At 38.8% G+C, this 27,818-nt stretch overlaps 1 protein-coding gene across 6 annotated transcripts in view; it reads left to right on the forward strand.

Annotated features, from left to right (window-relative positions):
- The first annotated feature begins 206 nt into the window (after window positions 1-206).
- LOC133997177 (DNA (cytosine-5)-methyltransferase 3A-like) overlaps window positions 207-27,818 on the forward strand; it is a 65,936-nt gene continuing 38,324 nt past the window's right edge. For 4 of the 6 annotated variants that reach the window (XM_062436720.1, XM_062436722.1, XM_062436725.1 and 1 more), the window contains exons 1-3: window positions 207-365; window positions 6,376-6,619; window positions 17,082-17,189. In XM_062436720.1, coding sequence (XP_062292704.1) covers window positions 6,551-6,619; window positions 17,082-17,189 — 177 coding nt within the window. In that variant the 5' untranslated portion in view covers window positions 207-365; window positions 6,376-6,550. Of the gene's footprint in view, window positions 366-6,375; window positions 6,620-17,081; window positions 17,190-26,372; window positions 26,543-27,818 lie in introns of those variants that run through there. The other 2 variants (XM_062436721.1, XM_062436723.1) reach the window with 2 other exon arrangements.

Genomic DNA, 27,818 nt, shown 5'->3' on the forward strand with positions numbered 1-27,818 from the left:
TTTGAGTACACCTGTCCTCTGTGTGTGTGCACGTGCGCGCGCGCGTGTGTCGGTGTGCTCGGCTGTAGACTTTAGGACCGCGCGGAAACTTTTCTCTCCGGTGCTGCAGCCTCTGCGGCTCGTGACACAGCGAGCAGGCCGGTTTGAGAGGAGAGAGAGAGAGAGAGAGAGAGAGAGAGAGAGAGGCAGGCGGGGGAGCGCGAGCCAGCAACGGAGAGAGAAGACCCGGTAGAGCGCGAGAAGGGAGAGAGAGAGAGGGGGAGAGCGAGAGAGAGATTGAGAGGGAGAGAGAGAGAGAGAGTGAACGAAAGGAGAGAGAGAGCGACGACCGTCAGGGTCCGGGTGCCTGAGGGACGGACGACACGGTAAATATAAACATTCCATTTTAGCTCGTGAACGCACACCGGCACCCCGTTACAGCCGTTAAGTTAGCGTCAGTAGTCATCTCCTGAAGTCATCGCTGGCGCGCGCTCCGCAGCAGAAACCGTTGGTTCCGTTTTAGCAGATGATGTGCGCGTGAAGACGGAGCGGGTCGGTGCGAGTGAACTTGAGTTGTTTCTGTACAGTGGGGAGGAAAGCACGACAACCGGGCTCCCGTTAGCCTGTGTAACAACTGTGTGCTAAACGTTGTCCGATGGAGCGTGCACCCCCCACCCCCCCCCCCCCCCCCCAGCGTACCGAGCAGGTAACGTTAAACCGGAGCGCACCGTCCTCTTCACCCACCAGATGCAGACAGACACATCAGCGCGCGGGACCGTCGCCTCCGAGGAGAGCGAGGGAGCGAGCGGGCCGACGGGCACGCGCATGTCGGGGTTAACGGGTGCATTCGGTCTGAAACGCGCCCCCGTGTGTGTTTTTTACCTGACCCAGTAAAGCTTATCGCCGCTACACACTCAAGACACGTGTCTCTCACCGGCTACCCGTCTCGCGCACACCCCCACCGGGATTTTACACCGTTTATGAGAGGCTGTCCGGTAAAGGCCGCGTGAGGTCGCTCCCAATATTAATTGTCATAAAGCTGGGCTACGTCAAGCCAGCGCGAGGAATCAGGGTGTTTCCGGCGTGCACTTTGAAAGTAAAAAATCTCAAACTGAGGTAGACTCATGTTTGTTTATTATTGTAATCATAAAAAATATATCAATTAAATCGATTACATAATTATTGTGGAATTGATCGATACATTTGAGCATAAAAATTGATTCTTGACCTTGAAAGTTTAAGATTGACCATTACTCAACACCCACTTTTCTAGCTTTTCCCTCATTTTTTCAACACTTTCAATAGCATTTAATCATATGATTTTTAAAAATCTGTTAATTATATTCTGGTCTAAAGTTTTATTTTACATAAACACATAAAATAAACATTTGTGATGATTCTTCTTGCTTTATCTTGTTATATATGTTTAAAGATAAATAGATATCAGGACATCTGACAGGCACATAAACTTGTACAGTGTCATTTCTAAACACTTCAATGTATCTTATTGGTTTGAGTGTATTCAGATGTTGTGGAGTTACTATGACTTGGATTTCTATGAATGTGGACACCTTGAAAAGTGTTCAAAGGTGGGAGTTCCAATTAGAAGACAGTGTTAATTGCCTTTAAGATTGAGTTTCCTCGAGATTAAAGATAAGTCACCAAACACCTCGTTATCTGTCAAGATGTCAGTGAAAATATCCAGCTCTGTAATTACCACTTAATGATCACCAGGAGGGAAATCCACATCCTGCAGCAGCAGAAAAGGTCGTCCAAGAGGAGAAAAGACGGATGAAGACCAATTGAAACCAAATGTAAACAAAAGAAGTGAATGGAGGTTATATAGGATATGCTTTTATTGTGAAAACAAATCACCTACTTCCCCGTTATTCACCATCTGACTCTCGCTACCTTGACTCACCTCTGAAGCTTTTTCTCTGCGCAACCATTTCTCCTCCCACCAGTACAGGCTTCTGCTTGGGCCTTTGACTATTGGTCTAATTTAAAACACTGCTGGCATGAAGACTGGAACAATTTAAATCAGTGTATATAGACTTTACTATAGAAGTGTGAGGTGTGTGTGTGACCTAAATACGACTAACTTGAAGGAGTTCGTTGGCCTGCAGCCTGGAGCTCGTGCTGGGAGCCCTGAGGGGTGTGGGGTGGATACTGTGCACCCATTTCTGCAAAGTTTTCCACCCCTGTCTTTCCGCTGGCCTGCTGCCTGTTGTCTTTACAGTAGATGATGTAAGGCCGCAGCGTGAGGAGTGACATACTGTACAATACATCTCGAGGAAAGCCAGACACATTGGCTGCAGTCACACTGTGCTTAAATACAAATCACTGCTGAGATCCAGGGTTTTTTTTTTTGTTGGGCACATGCAAGCCCTAAATTGTCTGCTCCTTTTGTGGTCAAATGGATATCAATATCTGACACCAGTCTGAACAGATCACACTCTTAACTGACAGTAACAAAAACAATACACATCACGTGCTCACGCAGAAGAGAAAAAAAAAAGACATGGCGGCTCCTTTGACAAATGCAATCATGTCAACACTCTGCTATGGCAAAGGAAAATATTTGTTTCTATTTAACTGGCAGACACCTGCCTGTTAAATAGAAACAGGACACCTCAGACAAAGATCAGGCCAACAGTTAAATCACTGTTGTACATTTTGTGCAGCTTTGTGTGTCGTGAGCAGCGACACGTCGGCATTCAGCAGTACACTACATGAGTGGCTGAGAGTTTTATCTGTATTTTCTCTGAGGTTAGAAAGCAACCACGATAAGATACAGACCAAATAAAGTTAAAGATCCACTCCAAACATTTTTTATGATTCTTCTTAAAGTAATAATTTGTGTCTGATATGTTTTTTCCACCAAAAAAAGTTTAATTACCTGGTAAAAATCAAAATGACATCTCCTCCTCCTCCCTCCATTAAAACTGTCAGAGTCTAAGAATTGTAAATATTGCTCATTTCAAATGTTTAACCCTAAATCATAAGATGTCTCCTGCTTTTCTGTAAAGTCCATTCTGAGTGTTTGTGCACTGGAGGCTTCAAGCTTCCACATCACACTTTGTGTAAGTTTAATACCAGACCACGATTGGATCCAAACTAGTTGTGATGTCACAAATCATGCTCGTGCTTAAACTGAGATTTTTGGTGAGCGCAGAGAAACTTTCCACTTTCAGCAGATGATTGTTAAAACAGTCTTCAAGTGTCAAACTCTGCACATACATCATTCAGCACAGTGAAGCTCAGACATCCAACTGAGGGAACAAGAAGAAAAAACATATTTTTTGAATGGAGGGGGACTTTAAGTTTGTTAAATGTACCTTTTTTAAAACATTTGATTGGATAGATAGATAAGGAAAGAATCAGGCTGAACCAAAGCATGATTAGTGAACAGGCATCTTGTAATGTGCAACATGTTTGTACTGAAGAATACTTGAAACTGCAATTTTGGTCACCAAATGGGCAAAAGTGTCCAGGAAATGATGAACTAATCTGATTCCAGCTAACATTTAAACAATACATATGCTTGATAATATGTTACCTGTTAATAAAGCTCACTGAAATTCACCTAACTATGAGTTAATACATAACTGATGAGTTGGGTTGATAATACACTTAAAGATATCCTGATGTAGAAAATAAGAAGTTAAGGTTGCAGTATTAACCTTGTGTATTATGTTTGTATATTTAGGGCTGCAACTAACAATTCTTTTCATTATTGATTATTCAGCTGATTATTTACTCAGATTAATTGATCCAGAAAATATCAACAAAAAATGACTCAAAACAATTATCAGAATAGCTGATGATTAATTGTTCTCTAATATTAAGACATCTCATTGTATAATATCCAGTACTAGTTTGTTATGTTAATACTATTCAATGAACACAAAACAAGGACAGATACACAGACGATATGTTTTGAGACCAAGCAGGTGCTTCACTGTATTCTGTGATCTGTCACATTGTTTGACCAGTTTGTGAATTTCAGTCTTGACAAGATCCTCATGGGGTTAGGTGACGGTTAACCATCGTAGAGAGGCAGCCGGTCGGTGTAAGGGAAAAGGTCGGAGGAGGTGTAGTGTGTATAGATTGAGTGAGCAGTCGTGCTTCATTTGCTCACAATCTCAACATCAGCTCTCCCTTTTTCTTCTTTTTTGCTTTCCGTGCAAACTCAGATTTATAGTAGTGCAAACTGTATTGATTAGGAAAGCAGGCTCCATCTTCTAAGTAACATCCTGCTGCTTTCCAGTGCGATCCATCAGCTTATTATTTTATCAAAAAAACTTAAACTGTGAACAGATATGAGCTTAATAGCCAGAAATGAGGATTATCTGTCGAAGCTTGTCTGCCAAAATGTATTGGTAAACGCCCTCCAACTGTCTCAAGTGTGCAGCATCTTCCAAAAAACTGCTTTCAAAAACAACAAGAGCAGATCTCCAACTAAACCTTCACCAAATCACTATTTTACTCTCAAGACTCCTTCTCAGTTTAGCAATATGTCCCCGTGCCCTTTTGAAAAATGATTATAGCTTAAATTTCCTTTGTGCCGGCTCAATAGTTTGGTCATTAATTAAGTTAAATATAACAAGTAAATGTTAATGAGAGCCATGAGACAAACGAGAGCCAAGATGAGTCCCAAGTACTTACAAGGTCACACATGGCTGGCTCTCCACTGAACACCTCCCTCACAGCTCCTTCATTAAGTCTCAGTGTCTCCACCAGCAGCATGAGGTCAGAAGCATGGAGGTAAATTCAAGTGACTTATTCTGATCTGAAGAAACAATTAGTCATTCATTAGTTAGTTTTGATAATTGATGCGTAGTTTAAAATCCCCTTCCACTCAAAAACATTCTTTTTGTTCCTTCAGTTGAATGTTTGACACATTCATCTACTGACAGAGGAAAGTTTCTCTGAGCCATTTGTAAGGGCGGTCCTACTAGCATTATTTGTGACATCACAACTAGTTTTGAGCCAATCCTGGTACAGTATTCAACATATACAAGTGTGACGTGAAAGCTTGACAAATACTGAGAATGAACTGCACAGTGAAGCAGGAGACATCGTGTGTCCAGCAGGAAAACGTTTAAAACTACATATATTTACATATTCATAGATTCTGGATTTTTAATGAAGAAGAAGGAGATGTCATTTTAACTATTTTAATGAGGTCATTATATTTTTTGGTGTGGGAAAACAAGATTAGACACAAATTATTAATCAAAGTAGAGTTTTTTATATACATATTAAAATTGTCTGTAGGGGCTCTTTAAAGATTAGCCCTTTTCAGCTTTCTTTATATCATAAAGATCATAAACTGAAAATATTTGAGTTTTTGACTGTTGGTCTCTGACATTTTACAGAACAAATGATTCATTGATTACTAAAGAAAGTAACTGTCAGTATTTGCATATTCTGATAGTTCTTGAATTTGTCTATTGGCAGTAAATGAATCAACAATCATTTTGATTAATCGCCTATCATGTAAGAAAAAAAGCGAAACATCTGCTGGTTACACTTCCTCAAAGGTGCTGCAAAAAATATCAGTGTAAATTAAATCCCAGCAGGTGATACACCACCAACAGTGTGTGTTTTACCTCAGGTTCAGATCCTGGGATCTTGTGATGGAGATTTATCGACTATGGTTTTACGTTTTTTAGATTAAATGATTCAATAATTAATCAAAAACCTAAAAGAACATAATTATCTGACTCATCACACTGAAGCTGCTTCACCCAAAAAAATCTGATACGTTTAACAGATTTAGGACCATAAATGAAAGTGGCCAAAATCAGGATTAAAAACTCATTTTCTATGTGATGTGATTATTAAAAACAAATCTGTGTCACATTTGAGGGAAATGTATTTAGTTCATGTTCACCTGCAGCCTGAACGTAAGCCATCTTGTCTAATGGAACGGGACAGATTTATCCGGCTCCATCAATCACACTGTGACAGCCATGTTGAAAGCTGCCCTGATTTGTGCAGATTCCTTTGAGGACACCTGCATGTTTGTGTGTGTGTGTGTGTGTGTGTGTGTGTGTGTCTTAACCTGCTACAGCTCAGAACTGAAATATGTTCTGCTTTACATGTGCAGGAGTCCCATCCATCATACAGTACAGTCAATGGAGACGCACATACACACACCTGTAGTACAGCTTTGACCTCAGTGCTCTCTGTGTGTGTGTGTGTATTTTTGTGTGAAGGGTGAACAAAAGAGAGAGAGATCAAAGAAAGGAGGGGGGAAAAAAACAGGATAGCAAAATGTCGGCCTCACACTGAGAATGCCATCTCACTCAGACTTTACAAATGTCCTCTCATATTCACGCATGTCACGGTGTGTGTGTGTGTGTGTGTGTTTTCTCTTTCTACTCTCAGGAGAGGGCGAGGACTGACTGAGCGTGCGATCGTCCGACCAACTCAACGACTGACGGACAGACAGACAGATTGAATGAAGCTGCACCTGGTGCTTCTGAGGGCCTTTCCCATGTTTTGATTTCCTCCATTTTTTTTCAAACTTTCTAAACTTGGTTTTACCGAGCCGCTCCTCGCCATGCCGTCCAACAGTCCTGCTGCCGCCGAACCGGCCCAGACGCCAGAGAAGGAAGCCTCCAATGATGTGGTGAGAAACATGGATTATCATTATTAGATTGAGAAGTTGGGTATCATTGCTGCTATTTACCATTTACAGCTATGACTATTGCTGTTATCACTACAATACTATAATTAATAATATTAAACGCACATTTAATTTCTCTCTTACATGAGTTGTATTCAGTATTACTCACACCTTATTGTCTTTTACTTGTAGTCTGTTTATTATTTTCTTTACCTTTAATGTACTCACCTTTGCACTAAAGGAACACAATTTGTTCCCTTGTATACTGAATATTGTATACAGAGAGAATGTTAAATTCTACCCTAAATCCTTGAAGGTTTATCGATTAAATCATTGTAATTAAAAGTCTACTATCATTACAGTGACACGCCCCAACCTCTATAAAACTATGAACTTGTTATGCCCTGGCACTGGCATTATGTTTTTGGGTCCGCTCCTCCGTCCCATTCTCATGAACGAGATATTTCAGGAACGCCTCGTTGGAATTTCTTTCAATTTGGCACAAAGGTGCACTTGGAATAAAGAATGAACCAATTACAATTTTGTGCTCAAAGGTCAAAGGTCAAAGGTCACTGTGACCTCACAAAACATTTTCTGATCATTATTCAACAGCATAACTGTGACCATATTACACATTTGGTCAGGTTGAATTGGTGACGCTAATCTTGCTGCCCACATTGAAACTGTGACGATCTTCTGTGCTGCTGAGTTGTGTGTCGTCTACTGTCACGACTACAACTTTGTGTTCAGTCAGAATCAGCTTTATTGGAAAAACATGGGAACACACACATGGAAAATACACTTACAGTAATACCTTTTTATTACATTTCTTCACAAGTCTTCACTACAAACATAACATAAGTCTGGACAGACATGGATCTAAACTGCAGCTCGACTGGTTGGTGGAGGCATAGAACTGTGAGGTTTTAATGCTAACAGACTGTTGGTTTGCTTTTATAGTGTTCAATTATTGATGCCTTCATTTGTGAGCAGCATTTAAGTGTCCTGCAGCAAATAATGTAGTAAAACTCACATCATGGATATACTCAAGTAAAGTACTAGTATCATAAAATACTTTTGGTGCCAAGCACTTCAGTAAAAACACTCTTTTCTTTCCTTGATTCATAACACAGTTACCACTACTACTGCTGCTGCTGCCTTTACTTCTAATACTTTGCTACTCATACTGTTACTACTGCTGCTTATTTTATGATACATATTATATTACTAGTACTGTTATTTCTGCAGTCAGAGCTATTATTAAAACCACCGCCAATTTTACTACAGCTATCATTATCACTACTACACTGACTTCTAAGCCAAAAGTTGAGAGCTTTTTTTAACTAACACACATCCAATCTGGCAAGTCAGACTGCGTTTGTGTGTGTGTGTCAGTAATTATTAAACTTGCGGTTATTTATTTACATTCACTTCAGAGCTTTGTGTGCATTCCACACATTCACCCGAGCACATGCAGGTGAGGCGAGTGCAGAGATTTGAGTCTCAAACTGTTTTTTCTTCTTTTTTTCTAACATAAATGAGTGCACACACACACACACAAACATTAACACACAGTCAGACATACATGAGGTGAAAAATGGCTCCTTTCATTTGTGCCCCTCCAGATCCCGGGGCAGCCCTCGTAAATCTGAGAGAAGTTCATTCTATAGTGCTGCTATATAAAGACCCGTCTCACTTACTTCCACATTCACACACTGGCATTGAGCCCACAAGTACAAAGTTTCCCTCATAGAGTTTGTTGTGCTCTTTAACTTGCTAAGACTTAACTCACTCTGGAGAGTAAATCAGAGTAAGTCACAGTTTGGAGAGAGATGAAGACATGCAGGAGATAGGAGAATAAAGGGCTTCAAGGTTTGACAGATCCCAGTTATAATGCATCTTACATGACTGAAGCCACTGTTCAAATGTTGACTTTTATGGTAAGACGTTATTTTTATTGCTTTAAAATGGATTCATCAATATAAAAACCTGTTTTAGTCAATGCATTGATCATAGCTAAGTAGTAAAGGATGGCTTGAATGACAACCACATTTAAAGGCAAACGCTGCTTTAAATGATCACATACAAAGGCGTTACAAAAAGCTCATCATCAAACTGATGCCCTCTTCTTGAAGGCATTCATGGTCTTCCACTTGATTACGCACACACAAAGTTCTTGATGTTGTTATATAAAGAAAGTTCAAACCTCCTCATATCTGGCCTCTCGCTGCATTAAGTGTGCCTGATTGCTGAATCTTCTGTTTTGGAAACCCACAAAAATGGAGGAGTCTCCCAGTTACGGTCTCATGATGAGAATGAAGGGATTTTGGCAGTGTGGGAAAGTGGAAGTGATGGGAAAATAGAGGGGAAGGAAATAGCAACATTTACCCATGATATTTACAGCAGAGTGAGAGGATAGAAATCTTCCTCATTGAACTCACGCCAAGTTTCATATCAGTGTGAAAACAGCCTTCTAGTGTCAAACTCAGCTGCACAGTTAAGATCAAACATCCAATTATAGGAACAAGAAAAACATATTTTTGATTGGCGGGGACTTAATAAGTAGGTTGTACGAGTTTACCTTTTCCGAATGGCCAACACTTGTCAAAATAGATTCCTTCTGGCAGTATCACCCTGCCTCTCCTATCTCTCTCCAACAAATCTGGATTTTGTGAATCTTTGTAGTCTTGATGCATCAGATTTTTTCAAATGGGAATAATGCCAAACATGTTTTCACAGGATTTCCTCAAAGGCATTCCTAATGTTGCATGCATTTGAAACATGATAGATATAGTTCTGTGAGCTTCAGAGAAACATTCAGACCCTGCTGTATTTTCTCACCTTTGCACATCTGGCCAGTCATTTAGTGATTGTCAGGTTTGTCTGTTTCGGAAAGTTACAGATTTTATCCTGAAGTCAGAAAAGGATTTAGATGTTGCTTGCTGATCAGACAAGTGCTTTCTTTGAAGAGTAACAGCCTTCATGCCTAGGCTGCAATGTTGTTCATTTTCCATCTTAAAAGCCCTAAAAAATGTCAACATTGCCATATTGTTCACCAAAATTAGCGAACAACTCCATAACAACAGTAACTAAGGATTTAGGACAGGTAAAAGGTTTTTGTCATTTTCAGTCATTTATAGTGTGAATAATTTAATGTGTGTGTAAATGTAGAAAATGAGGATTATCGCCATGATTGCACTGTGTAGAATTGGCATCTGCTGTAATACTGTTGTGTGGTGAGTGGTAAGTCTATATGCAGGCTAAATCCAGATAAATGAAAGCCCAGTGTTTGTTCCAGTGGCCGTTTCTATCAACAAATGATGAAGAGAGCAGCAGATTCAAAGGGAAGTACAGAAATAAACCAGGAGAGGAGGGAGATACAGAAACATTGAGCCCAAGAAAGACGAGGGAGAGAGACTGAGAGAGGACGACGTGGGGATGGAAAAGAAAGAAAGAGGACAAGCTGTCTGCTGCCGATGGGATCCTCCTCTGCCCTCCTGGTTTGCAGTCTGGTTGCTTAGCAACTGCAGTGGCCTAAAATAACCTGCTGGGAGACAGAAATAGACCAAAGATATATGGACAGATTGGCCAGTGTGTGTGTTTGTGTGTGTTGACACATGCTTTAAGGGATTTTGTTGAATGGTTTTCCAGCTCAGTTGGTTTATATTTGAGTTGGAGTTTGAATATTTTATTTTTACTGGTCGCACTTTCAGTATGCGATCGAGTGCCCTTGTATTGCAGTTGTGTGTCTGCAAACAGTTGTGCGTCATGACATAGGCATATGGATGGCACACCAGGCACACAGGCGCGGGGGTTCATTGCCCATACAAGTTGGTCGCTATGCTGATTGTCAGGGAAGTGACATCAGAATGTTTAGTCAGCACTGCAGCCCCATCGGAGACAGTTGCTAAGCAGTTTCTGCACCTTAGCAACCACTCAACTGTCACCACAAAAGAGGGTCCAGTAGAGGAGGGACAGAAAGGGAGGAAGACATTAATGGAAACACAAGCCTCCCAGCAGGCAGTGAACAGTCGGGTAGCACTGATTACAGCAGAGAGGAGAGTCGAGAAACTGAGCAGATATGATTATTAAACTGAGAGGGCACAACAAAACCAGTTTGATTCCACTGCAGCGAAGGAAAACAGTAACCAACAGTACAACAATGCAAGACAATTATATATTAAACAGAAACAAATATAATGTAACACATATGTAGTAACATATGTATGATCAACAATAACAAAATGGCAACAAGACAGTTGTAGTTAATGTAGAACAAGTGCAAGCAGTTCTCAGTTTTAATGATGACAGTCTGAGGTGGGGATAGATGATAATTCAGTCATCATATTCATGTATTGACTTGAGCAGAATTATATTTTGATGAGGTGATCTCATCATGTCCTAAAATGTATGTTGTCCAATTCAGAGCTGAAATAATCAGTTGAAAAATCTGAATAATTGTGATAAGGAATTAATAATTTCATTTTGAAGCAAAAATGTCTTATTATTCCAGCTTCTACTTTTTGGATTGTAAAATGACAAAGCCAGTTGACCTGACAAAACAAATAATATGAAGATGTCAGCTTGGGCTTGTGGACAATGTGAAGGGCATTTTTCACTATTTTCCGACATTTTGTGGGCCAATTAATTTGATTAACTGAGAAAATAATATAGATTATGAGACTATTTGTTAATTGTAGATCTCGTCCAAATTCAATCATTTTCAACAAGATGCAGTTAAAAACTAACACAATTAGATAATTAGTACACATAGTTTTGTTTGGGTTAATGCAAAAACTGGAACACACATGATAACTTTTACATAAATGTGATTATCTTACATATCTCATTTTAAATGCATTCATCATACATTATCAATGTCAAAATTATGGTGGGCAAAGGCTCGACCATCAAAAGTGATCTTATTGAATCATGGAACAATTAATTAAGTGGTTTCAAAGGAATGTAAATGATTTGATGGAGTACATGGAGCAATAAGGCTGGAGATATATAAAGGGGCCTATCTATTCAAAGCTTTATATGTAAAAGGGAGGATTTTGAAATCAGTTCTTTCATGATCTGGTAGCCAATGCATATGCATATATGCAGATATCCAGCTTTTTAGACCCTGTAAGGACTCTGGCAGCTGCATTCTGGATCAGTTGAAGACCTTTTGTTGCTGTTTTAGGTAGGCCAGAGAAAAGAGCATTACAGTAGTCTATTCTTGATGTTATGAAGGCATGTATGAGGATTTCAGTGTCTGAATTTGATAAAACAGGCGTATTTGGCCATTTTACAAAGGTTGGAGAAGGCAGTTCATGTTATATACTTGATATGTGGCACAAATGTAAGAGATAGGTGGAATACTATTGCCAGGTTCTTTAAAGTATGAGTCTGAGAAATTGTGAATTCAAACGCAGGACATTTTTGCACATCGAGTGATGGACTTCTGACAAACATGTCTCTCATTTAACCAGCTGGAAGGCGCCACTGACTGTTACAGGAATATATATTTGTGTGTCATCAGCATAGCAGTGATACTTTACATTGTGTTTTAAAAAAATAAAACCATGGGGCAGCATGTAAATACAAAAACGGAAAGGAGCCGAGTACTGGTCCCTGTGGGAAACCATATTTGACCGAAGAGCAAGAAGGCGCGGTGTTATTTTATGTAACACTTTGTGTTCTATAACCCAGACAGGAATGGAACCAAGAGAGTGCCAGCCCCCTTGAGACCAATAATGTTATAGAGAAGTTGTAGGAGGGTGTCATGGTCCACAGTGTCTAAGGTGGTGCTTAAATCAAGTAACAAAATAGATACCATTGCAATTAGTTACCTTTGTCAGTGCAGTTTTAGTGTTTGGGTCTGAAACCATACTGAAACTTATCAAGATGATTATTACCAGTAATATCATTCCTCATAAGCTCAAATTTTTCAGTGAAAAAGTTGTAAAGCAGTACCCTGGTGTGGGCGGAGTTGTTTTATAGAGCTTATCCATGGTGTTGAATAGGAATTTGCGGTTGTGACTGTTGTTAGAGATCAGATCCAAGTAATAATTAGATTATGCTTGCCAGAGGGCACATTTGTATTTAAGAAGTGATTTATCGCAGGCCTGGCAGAATACTTCTAATGTTGTATTGCACCATTTTGCCCACATTTCTGCATAATTGTTAGAGTGCAAGAGTATAATGATTGAACCATGAAGTAAAGTGGTGTGAGGAGTGTTTTCTAACTTAAAGAAGGGCTACTAGGTTGATCACCCCTAGTAAGGTGCTATTTAATTTATTTCTTAAGATATCCAGACAGCCAGTGTAATTATTCAGTTTTGTGAGAGCGTCAGGAAAGAATAATTTTAGAGCTACTCTGGCTGATTTATTAATAATGTGGCACCTTTTGAGAGGGCAGCAATGTTGAGAAATTGTCGGCATATGAACATTAAATTTAATCAGAGGGTGATCGGATAATGATGGAGAGGAGAAGGAGACCAAAAGATCATTGACAGAATGACCACAGAGTAAAAGTAGATTGATGATGTCCGGGTTCAGAGACAGCTTGAGTAAAACCAAATGTATCAATGATTGTTGTGAAGGCTTGGTTCAGTGCTTTGGATGTGTCGTTAACATGAATATTAAAATCACTAGTTGTAAAGATGCAGTCGGCACAAGTCACAAGATCTGAGATACACTCTGAAAATTCATTTAGAAATTGTGAGTTGGCTCCAGGCGGAAGATATAGGACAGCAATGTAAAAAGAAAGGAATGAAATGATAGAAAAAGAGAAAAAATTGGCTTTAGCTGATGGTGGTGAGTGGTGCCCAAGCTCGCCTGTTATGGCTGCAAGTGACCGAGACGGGGCAACACCCTGCAGGAAGCTAGGCAGCTCTGAGGTGACCCGATGATCTGCTGACGCAACCAGCTGACTTTGGCGATGAGATGCCACTAGCTGGGGGTGAGACAACAGCGCGTCGGCTCTCTGACCGGCCACTAGGAGGTGGGCCGTCAGCAGCCAGCAATGCTCCAATGTTGGGGACGCTGGTGGTATCATTGGTCGACAGTGGTTAAGGACGACAGGGATGAATGGTTGGGCATTCGGCATGACTGGGGATCCTTTGCCTGAGAGAGAGATAGGTGGTTCTAGGCTTTCCAGTGGTTCGAAACAATTCTCCAAGATCAGATCCTCAGGCGGAGATGAGGGAATGACACGCATTTAAATCTGCCTGGTTCACTTCAGCAATACAGGAGTCTAATGTTTATCCCTTGTAACAGTGACATCCATTTCATTTTTTCCTCAAGCAGCGATGCATATAATGTGTGCTCAAATTTGAATAAAAAAGACAATAATGAAATTCACTGCGGCTGGCAAATTCTGCCTCTCAGCTAAAATACAATACTCTTAAAGTAAGAGGTCCATGATGAAGCTACATTAAAGTTTTGATTGCTTAGCTAAAGATGCAGCAGGTGTTGCTTATTTAATAAGGCACTTGGGCCCAATCAAAGATTTTCACAGACCTAAGACTCAGTAAATTGCCAAGAAATAGAAAGTTGGGTCCTAGATGGTGTTTGAACAGGCCCATGTGGGAGACAACAGCTTGACAGATCTGGAAAAAAGACATTATCCAGTCTGTGTGTGAGTGGATATTTTGACCTTGACAATAGAAACAGTATAAGGGGGATAAACAAACAGTGACTGGGTATGAAGGGTCTCAAGGCCAAATTCAGAACGACTGCGCCGCGGTCACCAGAGCTGATCGCTGCCATTCTAATCAATGAGAATGACCCCACCGGGAACACCACAGTACGTCCCAGCAGCGGCTCTCCCTGCTGCAGCGCTATCAGTCGGCAGCAGTTCTATTTTTGACGGAGCCGTTTCTAAATTGTGTCAAGCTCAACAGAGCAGATCACACCAGACAGGAAGTCCGACACGGAATCAGCATAAAACTTCCGGTTCACTGCCAAAATAAGACAACCTGTGCAGATCGTATTTCAGCAACAAACACGAGTAAAACTGACAGATAAAGATACCATCTATCTAGTTAGCCTACTGACACATGATAGAAGCACTAAAATCAGAGAAACTGACCAAATCAACTAAATTTCAGCAAGTTAACAAAATCGGGACGTTTAGTTATGCTACTACAGTAATTACGGGATCACTTGTTCGGAATTGATTGGTTTGCTGCAATTACTGTATTAACAGTGCAACTTCATTTAAAAGGCAGATTTTTCTCCAAGAGCATGCTCCACTCTGCTGCCATAACGCTCCAGGTGGAAATTCCAGGTCATTCTCTTCAGCTGCTAGCTCTATGACAGCTACTTTTGTATGCATTTACTGTTTATCATGTAATTATCTAAAAAAATAAAATAAATGGCTTAAACTGGCTCAAGTCTTTTGGCTATCAAGTCATTTCAAGTCAGAAGACTCAAATCCAAGTTAAGACATGAGTCACTGGAGTTAAATTTCACGTCTTTTCATCAGATCCATGACTCAATTTAGATTTGGAACTTAAGTCATGAGACTTGAGTCCACACCTTTGCAAAAAAGCCCATCAACCAGTGAACTGCTGCAGTAACTCTTGTTAAATACGTATATGTAGACTAATCAAAACCCTTCTTTTTCTTTTCCTTTGCTTTAAAGTATTTTGATGCCTCATCTTAAACTCATGGGCATATGGGTGTCAATTACGTTTTTTTTGTATCCATGTTGTGTAGTTAAATATAAGGTGTGTTAAACTTTGAAAATAAACGTATGAATATCTGGCACAAATTCTTTTTTTGTGGACCCAGCATAAAATTTCTGCTTTTAATCCATTTTGAGAGAATATATTAGAGGATTATGTCTAAGCAGTGTAACCATAAAAACTTTGTACTAAATAATTAAACTTACTTAAAAATGCTAAATTCTCAATGAAACACCATATCAAGTACTTTAACATTATCTTAGATTACAACTTTTATATAAATAAAGGTTATATATATATTACATTTAATCTGGGGAATCATGTAAATCAAGAACCATTTCAATTTTATTGTTAATGAATACACTGTAGGAAGATAAAATATGTAATATTTATCATTATTTAATGGTTACACCATTTGACATTTTCAGGAGCATTCAGTCTTACTTTTGGTTAAAAAAATGGTGCAAGTTTCATTTTAAATGACATTAAACCAATAAATACACAAACATTTTAACAAACCTGATGTTGCTTTTAAAAACTATTTTTCAAGAAATTTTTGAATTGCTCATCTTGCCAACCCTTATTTGCCACTGACCCATATACACACATCTAGTCAGATGTGATTTGGTGCAACCAGTTAAACCCACCAGTCATGTGAAAACCACATTTTACCATTAGCCTGAGGGTCATAGCAGCACTAGCAGACTGATATCATGAGTCAGAGGTGTGTTTTTAGATGGCAATTGGCAAAAACCTTCTTTTTTTTCAAGACTGTGGTTGCAGTCTCATTTATTCCTTTCTCCCTCGCCCTTTGCGTGCAAAGCCTAAGACACTCTAGCTACTGTTTCACTGTAATAAGTGTTCTTCACTTTGACCTGATGTTGCAAAGTAAAAGCGAAGACAGAAAAAAAATGCAAATTTTATTTCACCATGGTCTCATCAGGAAGTCCTTCTGGTTAGAAGCCTTTTGAATGTATTTTGTCAACGTTGCTTTTGACTCATCACACTCGCTATATGGTTGACACACAGGTGCAGCATGCTAATTTTGTTCTGTTTATCATTGTAAAGTTACACCAATGCTAGTCTACAACTCAGCTGTATTCTTCCACTTTGTCTTTGCTGTGAGCTGAGCAGAGGACTGCTGAGATGTATTCATTAAAGTTCAAAGATTCACTTAAGGCATCAATATAAAACATTGTAGAAAGGACTTATATTACCAGGGTTTCCACAGTTGTCCAATGAGTTATCTAAATGTCATGTTTAAAAAAAAATAATGTTTTTTTATTCTTCTGAGAGTTTTCTTTGTGCTGCATATAGACATTCAGATCAATCCAGAGCAGGTTTAGTCATACAACATGCATCCTGTCTGCTGTACTAAACACAGCTGGATTTCATATCTGCAAACATATAATTTACTGGTTTTCCTTTTCATATTTTCCCCATTTATAGTTTAAAAATGACTTGTACAATCACAACTTGGATGGGTTTTGACATCTTTGTTTTCAAAGTAGTTTGTCTTTTAAACAAGCTGGATTTCAATCCGTCTTTTTTTTTTCCTAGCATAAAGGCCATAAATAGTGTGAAGTTTGGCACCCCAAAACTTCACATACCATGTTTTTGTGTTTTTTAACAATCAAATGTGTGCTACTCTTTATTCATTTAATGTGTTTCTTAAACCATATTGCTTTAAATCTTTGTTGCTTTAGTACAACCTAAATCACTGCTGACATCAATTAAAACTTCATGCAGTCAATAGTGTTTGATGTGGCCTCTCTGTAATTGGCCAGAATGAAGACGGAGCAGACCAGGACAGTCCAGAGGAGGGGACGCCAGCAAGTCCCCGCAACAAGCGCAGAGTGGGCCGTCCCGGCAGGAAACGCAAACAGCTGCTTCCTGTGAGTACAATAATTATAGGCTGTCGTCAGCCTGTTATACTGCAGCAGAGTGATTGATTATCTGTTCACCTATGCAATACATTTTACTCCTAACGTTCTGTTGAGAGGTTTTGTTGAGTATGCATGAACTTTGCTTCACATTAATGCATTCACACCTGCAGAACTGCTGAGTGTCAGCCACAGTCAGCTCAGTCATTTTCTTAAGAGCACAGTAGCATGTGGAAATCTGGAGGACTGTTTTTATTAAAGGGGACCTATTATGTTCATTTCCAGCTCTATAATATTATTCTGGGACTCCACTAGATTAGCTTTGTATACTTCACAGTTTAAAAAACAACAACCTTATTTGTGTTATACTGGGCCTTTATGCGGCCCGTCAGTTCAGCCTCTGTCTCTTAACAGGCAGTCTTAGCTCTTGTCTCTTTGTTTCTGTCCCTCATGATGAGCCCACTCTGTTCTGATTGGACAGTTTCAGGAATCCTAGGGAGGAGCAGCTGTATCAGAGTTGTGTTACTGCTGATGAAAACACATTTCGTGCTATACTGTTTCATATAAGAAGCTTTTAAATGACTAAAAATTAGAGACTTTTATTGCAAAGAATTTATAGGAAATTAACACGTTCCTCACAGAATTAGTAGAGCTTCCTGTGTGGCGCTAAAAAAGCAATCAATACAACAATTCAAGGAGATATTTGGAGCTATTTGTTCAGTGGATCAGTTAGAGATAATGTAGGGAGTGACAGTACAAGCAGAAACAGCAACAGTTATAATGATGTTTGATGAAACGCTGCACAAAACTGCTAAATTATTTTACTTTGCCGTGCTGTGTTATAGAAAAACACTTAGTGTGCCAACTTGACTTATGTCATGGCTCAGCATGACTACTCCCAAAACAATGCCATAATGAAAAATGGCATACTTGGGCTGAAAGTAGAAAAAAAACATTGGAAACTGAGCGTTCAGAGCAGTCTGAAGCCAGAGTTTTTAGCTCACAAGGATTACTTCTGCATATGTTTACCTCATTTGACACTCGGGCCATGTTTAATATGAACATCCGACATTGTAACATTATATATAGATGACTGGAAATAAGGATAAAACATAATCGGTCCCCAGTTAGTGTCACAGAGTGTGTGTGTGACAGATAATGAGATGCAGAACTTGCTTTCTCACAGCAGCTTGTGTTGGTTACTTTTCTTCCGGCTTGTATGTGATCTTTAGATACTTTTTTTTCTACCGGTATGCCTAAAAATGGAAGTTCCTCTTCACATTGTGCAAGTCTAACCAGTCAATACTCTCCCCTATACTCTCCATTTCCTCATCATTTTTAACTGTCATCATTTTCACTTGTCTGTAAGTCTCCATTCCTCACATTTTCCACCACCTACTTGCTGTTACCACTCTGCTTAAAGTTCAAATTAAAGGAAAACTAAGGTTAATTAACACTAATGTAAAAAAAAACAACCTCTGACCAACGACAATAAACACATTCAGACAGTCCAGCAGGTTCAAAACAAACACACATTTTTTTTCGGACCAGAAAACAAGGGTGGACATCAAAATCCTTAATGGTATCAGTCTTAATCAGAAAATCCCCAGGACGCCTAAATGAACGGTAAAATTAGAACCGAAACTGGCTGTTGATCTCGCCACTTCCTGGTTCGACTTTAACCTACCTTCTGCGGGGTTATTAGCAACATAACCGGTGCACTCACTTTTGTCTTTTAAGCTCCAAATAAAGTCAAAATCTGGCCAAACTGTTTTCAATCTGTATGATTTTCTGGCCTCTCATGTTTGTTGCACCATCATTGTTGCTTAGCGATGTGGCCGCACTCCATGATCATTTTCTTCGGTGAGTACAATGCAACGAAAATAAAAACTTGTAAAAAAATTGTAGTTTTTCTTTAATTTGTTTGAGCCACAAATCCTGTATGTTTGATTATACAATTGTCTGTTAAGATAGTTTTATTGTGATGAATATGAAGATTACATATAAACAAGTTCACCCCTGACATAAGTCCATTATTTATTTCTACACACAAGCAAATCTCAAAGTCTTTTACATAAATACAAGAAAACAACAGAGCAAGATAATAAATCCTACTTGATCTAGCTCAGAGGTCAACAACATATGAAACATAGCTCATGCAGCTTTAGTTCCTCATTATGTTATCTATTCTAGTGCTCTTTAGGTAACAACTGTTCAACACTGAATTTAGTACATTATAAACAACTACACAGTGATGGGTGGAGGGTCAAATCTATTCTTACACATGTGCTTATGCTGGATGTTTCTGCTTCTCCAAATATGCATGTTTATGAGAAAAATGTGAGAAAAATGTGCTCATTGTTCACATTTCAGCTGTGGTTTTGTAGTTCTAGTCAATCCTTCTACTTTTACACAAGATGAACCAGTTCTTTCTCAGATGGTATGGTTGACTTGGGGTTTGGACTGGAAACCTTCCAGTCACCTTGAGGCAAGCGGTAATAAGCTGTGAATGCTGTTGCAGAGCTGCATTATTACTGTAATGACTCCACACAGTGTATATCTTCACTCTCACTGACTTCACTTGTTTGGCAGCTCCTCTCCTCCATATTTCCCTCTCCATTCATCTTCTTATCATGTGTCTGTGTGTGTGTGTGTTCCTTTGTGTTGGCTGAACTCTGTGGCAGAATCAGCGAGTCAATATAGCTGATCAAACAATCCCAGACAGAAAGGAATACCAAGTGAACTACTGTGAGAGTGTGTACATGCGAGTGTGTGCATTCATGTGTGCAGGAGAGCAGGTCTGATCATGCTTTGATGTCTGAGCTCTGACAAGGTGAGCAGGATTAATGTGGGCCCTGTCACACACACAAACATGCACACACACACACACACACACACACACACACACACACACACACACACACACACACACACACACACACACACACATACACACACACATTACACACTCAGGCCTGCAGATAAAACACTCAACAAAAGGTCTGCATGTTTGTGCAGTTGTTCTACAGTAGTGCAATAGTAGCAGTAGTAAAAGTAGCAGTGTAAGTAGCCAGGTAGTGATAATGTTAGCAGTAGTAGTATTACATTTGGTAATATTTATAATAGTAGTCATAGAATAGAATAGATACTTTTTTGTCATTGCACTGATAAAACAATACAACGAAATTTGGTTTAGCAGCATTCCAAAAATAACAGCAAAAATTAAAATCAGTAGTTGCCTTAAAAATAGTGATAATAAATAAGTATTGTCATAATAAAATAGTCCATAAATAATTGAGTTATAGAAAAATAGAGAATATTGCACTGGTTTGCATTTGCATATTGTATTTGCTTAGAGCTTCTGAAAGCAGAGGGAAAAACCGGTTTCTCAGTCTGTTTGTGCTTGCTCAAAAGTAATAGTTGCAATTGTTGTTCTAGCTGATGTAATGGTGGTAATATAATAGCAATAGTAATATAATTAGTTGTAGTGAAATATTAAGGTAATTAAAGTAGTGGCAGTAGTAGTAAATGGGTAATATCAGTAGTGCAAATAGAAGTAGCAGTTTTAGTAGCAGCATTAAAAGTTTCAAGTAATAGAAGTGGTAGTAAAAGTAGTAATATGTGTAATAATGGTGGTAGTTGTTGTGGTGTAATAGTAGTAGCAGTAGTTTGAGTGGAAGTAGTCTAAGCAGGAATAGTAGTATTTAAAGTTAATATAATGAAAGTAGTAGTAGCAGTATAATTAGTGAAGATAAAACAATAAAATAGGTAATAAAAGTAGTAATATGCATAGTAGTGGTAGTAGGAGTAGTACTGGTAATAGTATAATAATTCTAGTGGCAGCAGCTGTAGTAGTAGCAGAAATTAAAGTAGTAGTAGTCATAATAATTGTAGTAGTAGTAGCAGTGATGCAGTAGTAGTGTATAGTTGTAAATATACACTACATATATATAATTAGAATATATTTGATATAAATTGAAATATATACAGGTGTAATTGTAAAGCTAGTAATAGTAGAATAGTAGTGATTTTTGTTTGTTTGTAAAATGCTTGAATTATCATATATATACTATAACAGTTGAGGAAGAATAATAAAAGACCTGCACAATGCATAATATTATTGCAGCTTATCCCACACAGCTATGCTCTGTCAGTTAAAACACAAACAGAGCAGAAAAGTTAGCTCGCTAATTGATCTGCTGTTGTTTGTGCTGTTTTTTTTTTTTGTTTTTTTTTTTCTTTTACAAGACATCAGCCTGATATCTGGAGACTTCTGCTAGCTCTACAAACTGAAACATCTGGAAACCGTTCGGTCGACTCCTAGCGCTTCAACTCTCGTAACCGGCGAGGATATTTCGTCAACTAACACAAACTGAGAGCGCAGATCAGTGCGCAGTCATTTTCGGTCCGTCCTTTCTGTAGATGTGACTGTTAAATTCCCAACGACATTGCCAGACAGCGTGCTTGACTAATCGCATCAAATGTTTACGGGACTATTGTGACTCAAAACAACCAGTGTGCCAGCCAACATCTGAATTAGTCTTTGACTAAAGAAACTACTTTTTTTTTTCTTATTGTAATATGCTAATTTTACAATTTAGACATTTTGCTTGTAGTAACAAAAGTTTTATCACATGTAGTGTAAAACATACTTATAACAGCAGCCTATGCCAGTGAACAGTGTGTTACCTATTAACTCTCTGTGGCTCTGTCTGTTTCAACCGCACTCACACACACACACACACACACACACACACACACACACACACGCACACACAAATTTGTATTTCTATCTCTTCAGAGGACCTTACATTGACTTACATTCATTTCCTGGAGGCTTATCCTAATCTGAACTATAACCACCACAAGCCAAACACTAACCTTAACACAACCTTAAACTAACCTTAACTTTAAACCACATCTTCACCCTAAAATTAATGATTTACATAAAGGGACCTTTTGTCCTCATAAGGGAGGTGAGACCCTACAACATGGCCGTGTAAACAGATGTACGTCCCCACAACATGAGGAATACCTTGACCACGCACGCACACACACACACACACACACACACACACACACACACACACACACAAAACATGCACACAGAGAGTGGAGTGTATTCAGGAACAGAGCTATTGTGTGGAGCTCAGGGTGGAGCTGTCAGTGACACTAACTACAGGGAGCAGAGAGGGAGGGAGGGAGCGAGGGAGGGAGGGAGAGTCTCCTTCACCTTCGCTCCTCCACTCACTCTTCACCTCTATCACATACACACACACACACACTTGCCTTAACACACATTGTTAATGATGATTGTTTCATGGATAAGTAGATCAGCTTTATGGTCCTTAACTATTTCAAACCTCCATTTTCCCTCCTTTCACAGCCATTGCTTTTTATTTTTTCTGGCTGCTGTTGAGCTTTTCTTCTCGTCGCTCACAACACTATAAGTTAGTAGGTGTTGGTCTCTTCCTCTTTCCTCCCTCCTTTCCCCACAGATTTTCTTTTTCTCTCTTTTTTTTGCCACTGGAGCCATGTGTGGAGCAGGTGGTGGGTTTTTTAATGCATGTGTGTTGCGTTTGTGTCTTCTGCTATAACACTTCAGAGTAGTTTAAAGTTTAAAGTACAGAAGGACTCAACAGCTATTTTCAAATATTTATGTATTATCTTCATAAAGAGCCGAAGTAGAAAATATTCCCATTGACATTTCTAATTATGCAAATAACTAAAAATCCATCCTTGGTACAGAGCTTTTTTCAATAGTATATCACGTGGCTCGCTTCATATGTTTAGATCAGGATGGAGTTGTCTGAACGATGATCTCATATTGTTGTGTATTTAATATAACATTTTTTAACAACATTGTTTTCCAGACCTTTGCAGGCTAAATGTATTGGCTTAACAGAGGAGACAAGTCCATGTGCAAATAGGGGGTCGTAGCTAGTTGAAACATGTCTGTACTAATAGCAGGACAGAGAGGAGCAATAGCTGTACATGTCTGTAGACAGCGAAGATTATAAATAGAGATTATAACGTTGAAAAATGAACTTTGGGGACAGTGATGCAAGCTTGTAGTTCTTTTAAAGGGGGCTGGATGATGAGATGTCTGAGAATAGGAAAAGGCCAACTATAAGAACATGTTTAATTTTTTCAGAAAGTCGGATAAAAGGAACTATAAATGAGTTACAGAAGCTAGTGGAACGGAGGTTCACCGGACGTGACTTCGACTCTGTATGAACATCACCTCACAGCAACATGTATGTGCTAACAAAAAAACACTACCATGGATCCACAAACCGTTGTTAAATGTGTAATGTGGCTAAACTATAATGATTGAAACTTGAACTTGCATTAAGCATTTTTCTTGATAACCAGAGTTTCTTTTTTTTAATGCAGCTTAGTCTGGGTTCTTTTGGGGTTTCCGTTCTACGCCAAAACCACAAAGGTCACAGAGACATTGTGGAAATACTGTGGTTGTGTTCGGAGTACAAAACGTGTCATGCCTTGCAGCTGGTAGATAAAAAAATAACTTTTTGGGGACTATAAGTCAAATTGCTTTCAAGTTACAAATATCGCTGCAAGTAATAGAGCTTCTGTTGAGGTCCTGTATTAATTAACTTCCTCTACAGTGCAGACTACACACATTAAACTAGTTATCTAACAAATTATTAAAATCCAGGTTATTGGGGAAGTTGGATTACTGCAGCCACTTTAATCAAACGTTTACCTTAATCAGGGTGATATCTTGCAAAACCCCCCACCCGAAAACCCACAAAAAACCCCATAAAGAAGATGTGCCAGATCTTTTTGGTTTCTGTGCTTTTCTCCTTTTTTATAAAGTGGCTTTTGTAAGTTGAGAGTGTGTCAGCAGAGATTAATATCTTTGCATTTCAGGCTCTTTTTATGGGAAAGCTTCCAGACCCAAATGGGACTCTTAATTAGTGATTTAATTTAAGGCAGGTGTGCTGAATAGCTATCAACAGTGTTGGCAAGTGAAACCCTGCAGTTTGTTGCCTGCTACAGCTGAGTAATTACACTGATTTAGACCATTTTCAGTATAATACATCAAAAGATTAGCTAAAATACTGAATATGTACATTTCTGCCTGATGGGTTATCAATTGATGTACAGTTCGAGGGGGGGTCACATCTCCTGATTATTTCCCTAAATGATTTAGCTCGTGGATGATCGATTGGTATTCTGGCATGTCAGAAACAGGTCGCTGTCTTTGTATGAAGCTAATTTCCTGCCAAAATTACAAACACACAAAACATGTTTTACAAATGCCCTAAGATTCACCAACACAGTGTGGTTTGTGTTTGTTAATTGTGTATTTAAATGGACTCATAGCACCACCTGCTATTGGCACAATCATGGCAGAAAGATTGTGCCAAAAGTATTTTATAAAAAAGATTTTTTTGACTTTGTAGGAAGTGTTTTTCTGTACTGAAAAGATATGCTGTGGTTAGAAAATATGTTGTGTATTTCTTTGAAAGGTACTTTTTGTATTTGCAAAACAAAATATATTATTTTGTTAAAGGTGTTTTTTATTTTGCAGAGTACAGTGTGTTTGTCAGTGAATCACAGGGCTTTGTAGAACATGTTTTGTTTGTTAAGTTTTGGCAGGAAATCAGCTCCATACTCGTGCAGTTTGAGTGGTTCCACGGTCTAAAATCACAGGACTGCTATCAAAACATGCATTTTAAACTATAATGAGCTCGTTATAATATTTTCCCAATGGTATTATACAGTACATGTGGTTAAAACTGTAATCTGTCGTGATCGCTGTGATATTAAAACTGAACTTTGCAACAAAAGGCAGATCATTGGGTCTACGTCTTCCAGCCGCATCCATAGTTTTTCCTACTTTCTTCTTAGAGTCAGCTGACTTTCTCTCTTTTTTTCGTCAACACTGCGGTGAACACAACTGTCCTCTATGAACAAAATTCATCAGAATAGTTTACGAAATCACTGTGCAGAAAGGCTGATTCAAATGTGTAGTGTGAGTTTAAATAACGTGCGAGACTAAAAACACACATTGTCACACAATGTAGTTGAGTTGAGTTGATTTGATCTTTTTTACCCTTTAAAGAATGAGATCTCTGTAGACTACACAAGGAAATGGTTAAAATAATCAGTTTAATCCAGTTTAGTCTTTATTTGCTTTTGAGAAGTAAAGAAAAATAGCAACTTAATCCAGCAACTAGGAATAGCTACTTTGGCCAACGTAACCAAAGTAGCTAACCCTAGTAATAACTTTTAGCTAGCAAAACTGAAGCAAATAACACAGATAATTAAAATGAACAAGAATGAAAATGAGGCATACTGTAGCTGAGGTTGAAACGTGTTTAGCTTGCTCGCTGTATGAAACCTATGAAAGAGTTAAAATAAATGGAGTTTGCATTTCCTCCAAATGTCAGATTAAACACAGGAGCAGCTACACATATTGACTTGTCTGCACACACTTCTTGCATGTTTGTGTCTGCTACAGTGTAAATAACAAGCAACGCAGCTTAAACAGTTACTTCAGTTACATCTAAAGCCATCACGCTTTTATTTTCTTTATTTACAATGTATAAGGCTGCTTATTTTTATTAGTTTTGGGACTTGCACTATTGTTTTATTGTTTGCTACATCCTGTTTTCAGCTCAGCCTTCCCCTCGGGTATCATCAAAGTTTCATCCAATCTGAAAGCCTCTTTTCATTGATGAGCTCAGGTTAGAGTCTGTCAGCTGAGGGGTAAAGTCAGGTACTTTCCAAAAAGTCTGTGACTCAAGATCAAAGGTAGAGATGCTGAGAGAAGAGGAAGTTCAGGAAGCGAGGAAGTGTTAAAAAAGACCACTAGTTTATTGTACGAAGTATTGTGTGTCTGTGTGAATTCAGCTCTCAAGACCAATTCTAAAAATGTCCTCTAAGTTGAAGCACGGTTGGCTTGTTTATAGTGGTGAGAGATATCTTGTCGTGAGGAGAAATAGCCTCAGTACAACTTTAAAGCTGCATTAAGCAATCAAATAACTTCCTGTTATGAGTCAACACTCCAGTCTGCAGCTCCGTGCAATTTCTGGCTGCTTTCAGGTCATAGTTTTCGTTCATTCGGCCTAAATGAAACCCAAACATCGCACCTGCTCTCAGCCTGAAAGCTCACACAAGCTGACTATCACTTCCTGTACAGTGGTAAATGGCGCAGAGGCGAAAGTTAACAAGTGGCGGAAGAACGTCGAGTATATATAGTAATCCAAAGACATCCAGATATTTTTCTCAGGAATTGGGGGACCAAACCAGGGCTGAAATGCATTTACATTGGACAGGCGGCCAAAAAGACGACTGCAATGGAAAGTCCATGTTCCTCTGTGTCTGCTGAATGTGTAAGTAGTCAGTTGTTTGCTACAACATTAGCAGTATGAGCTGATATATTATCACGACTCTTTCTTGCCTCCTTATGGTCAGAAATTGCTTAATGCAGCTTTAATTTTATCCCGGGGTTAAAACAATAAATGTTAAGGCCATGTGTTCGCATCAAGGACACGTGATGGTGTTGCATGTGCACAAGACAGAGACCGGTGCACACATTTTGATTTCATATTAAAGCATAAGATGACACTGTGTACTCTGATCTCGGTTAATTTATACCATCGTTTTTGATTGTTTTGTGCACACAGTTTTTAAATTCATGTGAGCTAAGTTACTGCTGTTATTAGGTTCCCGCAATAATTACAATGTGCATATTTTTTGAAGCACATGTTTGATTTTACTTAGCAAGTATTTGAAAGTGCTAACAATGATTTATTGTTTTAATGTGATGTACTGTTTTTTTTTACTCATAATGCCATTTATGTATTTACATGGAGTCTATGAAATGTTTAATTTTGAAATATCTTTTTTTTGTTTTTCCAGTCAAGTGAATTCACTTTAATTTGTCTGAACATGTTTCTCTTCACATTTTAACATTAATAAATACTTATATAGTTAAAACAAGCTTGTAATGAGTTATAATATCACTAGTGTCCCTATTTGTAGGTCAAATTAAACTTGAATATGTTGGTTTATCAAAGCATTATCTACTGCCAGCACTGTAATGCGATGCAGTATTCTCAGTAAGGAACAAGGGAAAAATTGTGCTGCCTACATGCAGACTGGATGAAAAAATAACCTTGCTGGCGTTTTAGAGCTCAACCCTGCAGAAACATTTAGAATAGGGTTAATGCAATGGCAAATGTATGGCCCTTTACATGGCCACACAAAATAAAAGTGTATATGTGGGTTGTTTTGGGGCACTAAAAGCAGTTGAATGCTACCTAAAATCCACCTATGTAAGAAAACCCTCTGCCCCTGCATTGAGTTTACTGTGTTAAAAGTGCATGCTGGTGTAACAGTCTGTCCTGAGGCCCTTTTAGTCACCTTTTACGCCTTTTATAAGCCTTCTCACCTGCTCATTACAGTCTTTGTGGGCTTGTTACACTAGCTAGCGTTAGCGTAGCCTTTGAGCTTGACATTCACCCCTGCTCTCCACTTTTTAACTACCCATCTATAAAATCTGTTAGCCTGTTAGCAACACACACACATATAAAAACCCTGCTGGCCTTTTAGAGTGGACACATGTGTAGGACACCAATGAATAATTTAGAGTTTAGCATCATTAAT

The sequence above is a fragment of the Scomber scombrus genome, chromosome 17 (genome assembly GCF_963691925.1).
Source record: "Scomber scombrus chromosome 17, fScoSco1.1, whole genome shotgun sequence".
In the NCBI taxonomy this organism is placed as follows: Eukaryota; Metazoa; Chordata; class Actinopteri; order Scombriformes; family Scombridae; genus Scomber; species Scomber scombrus.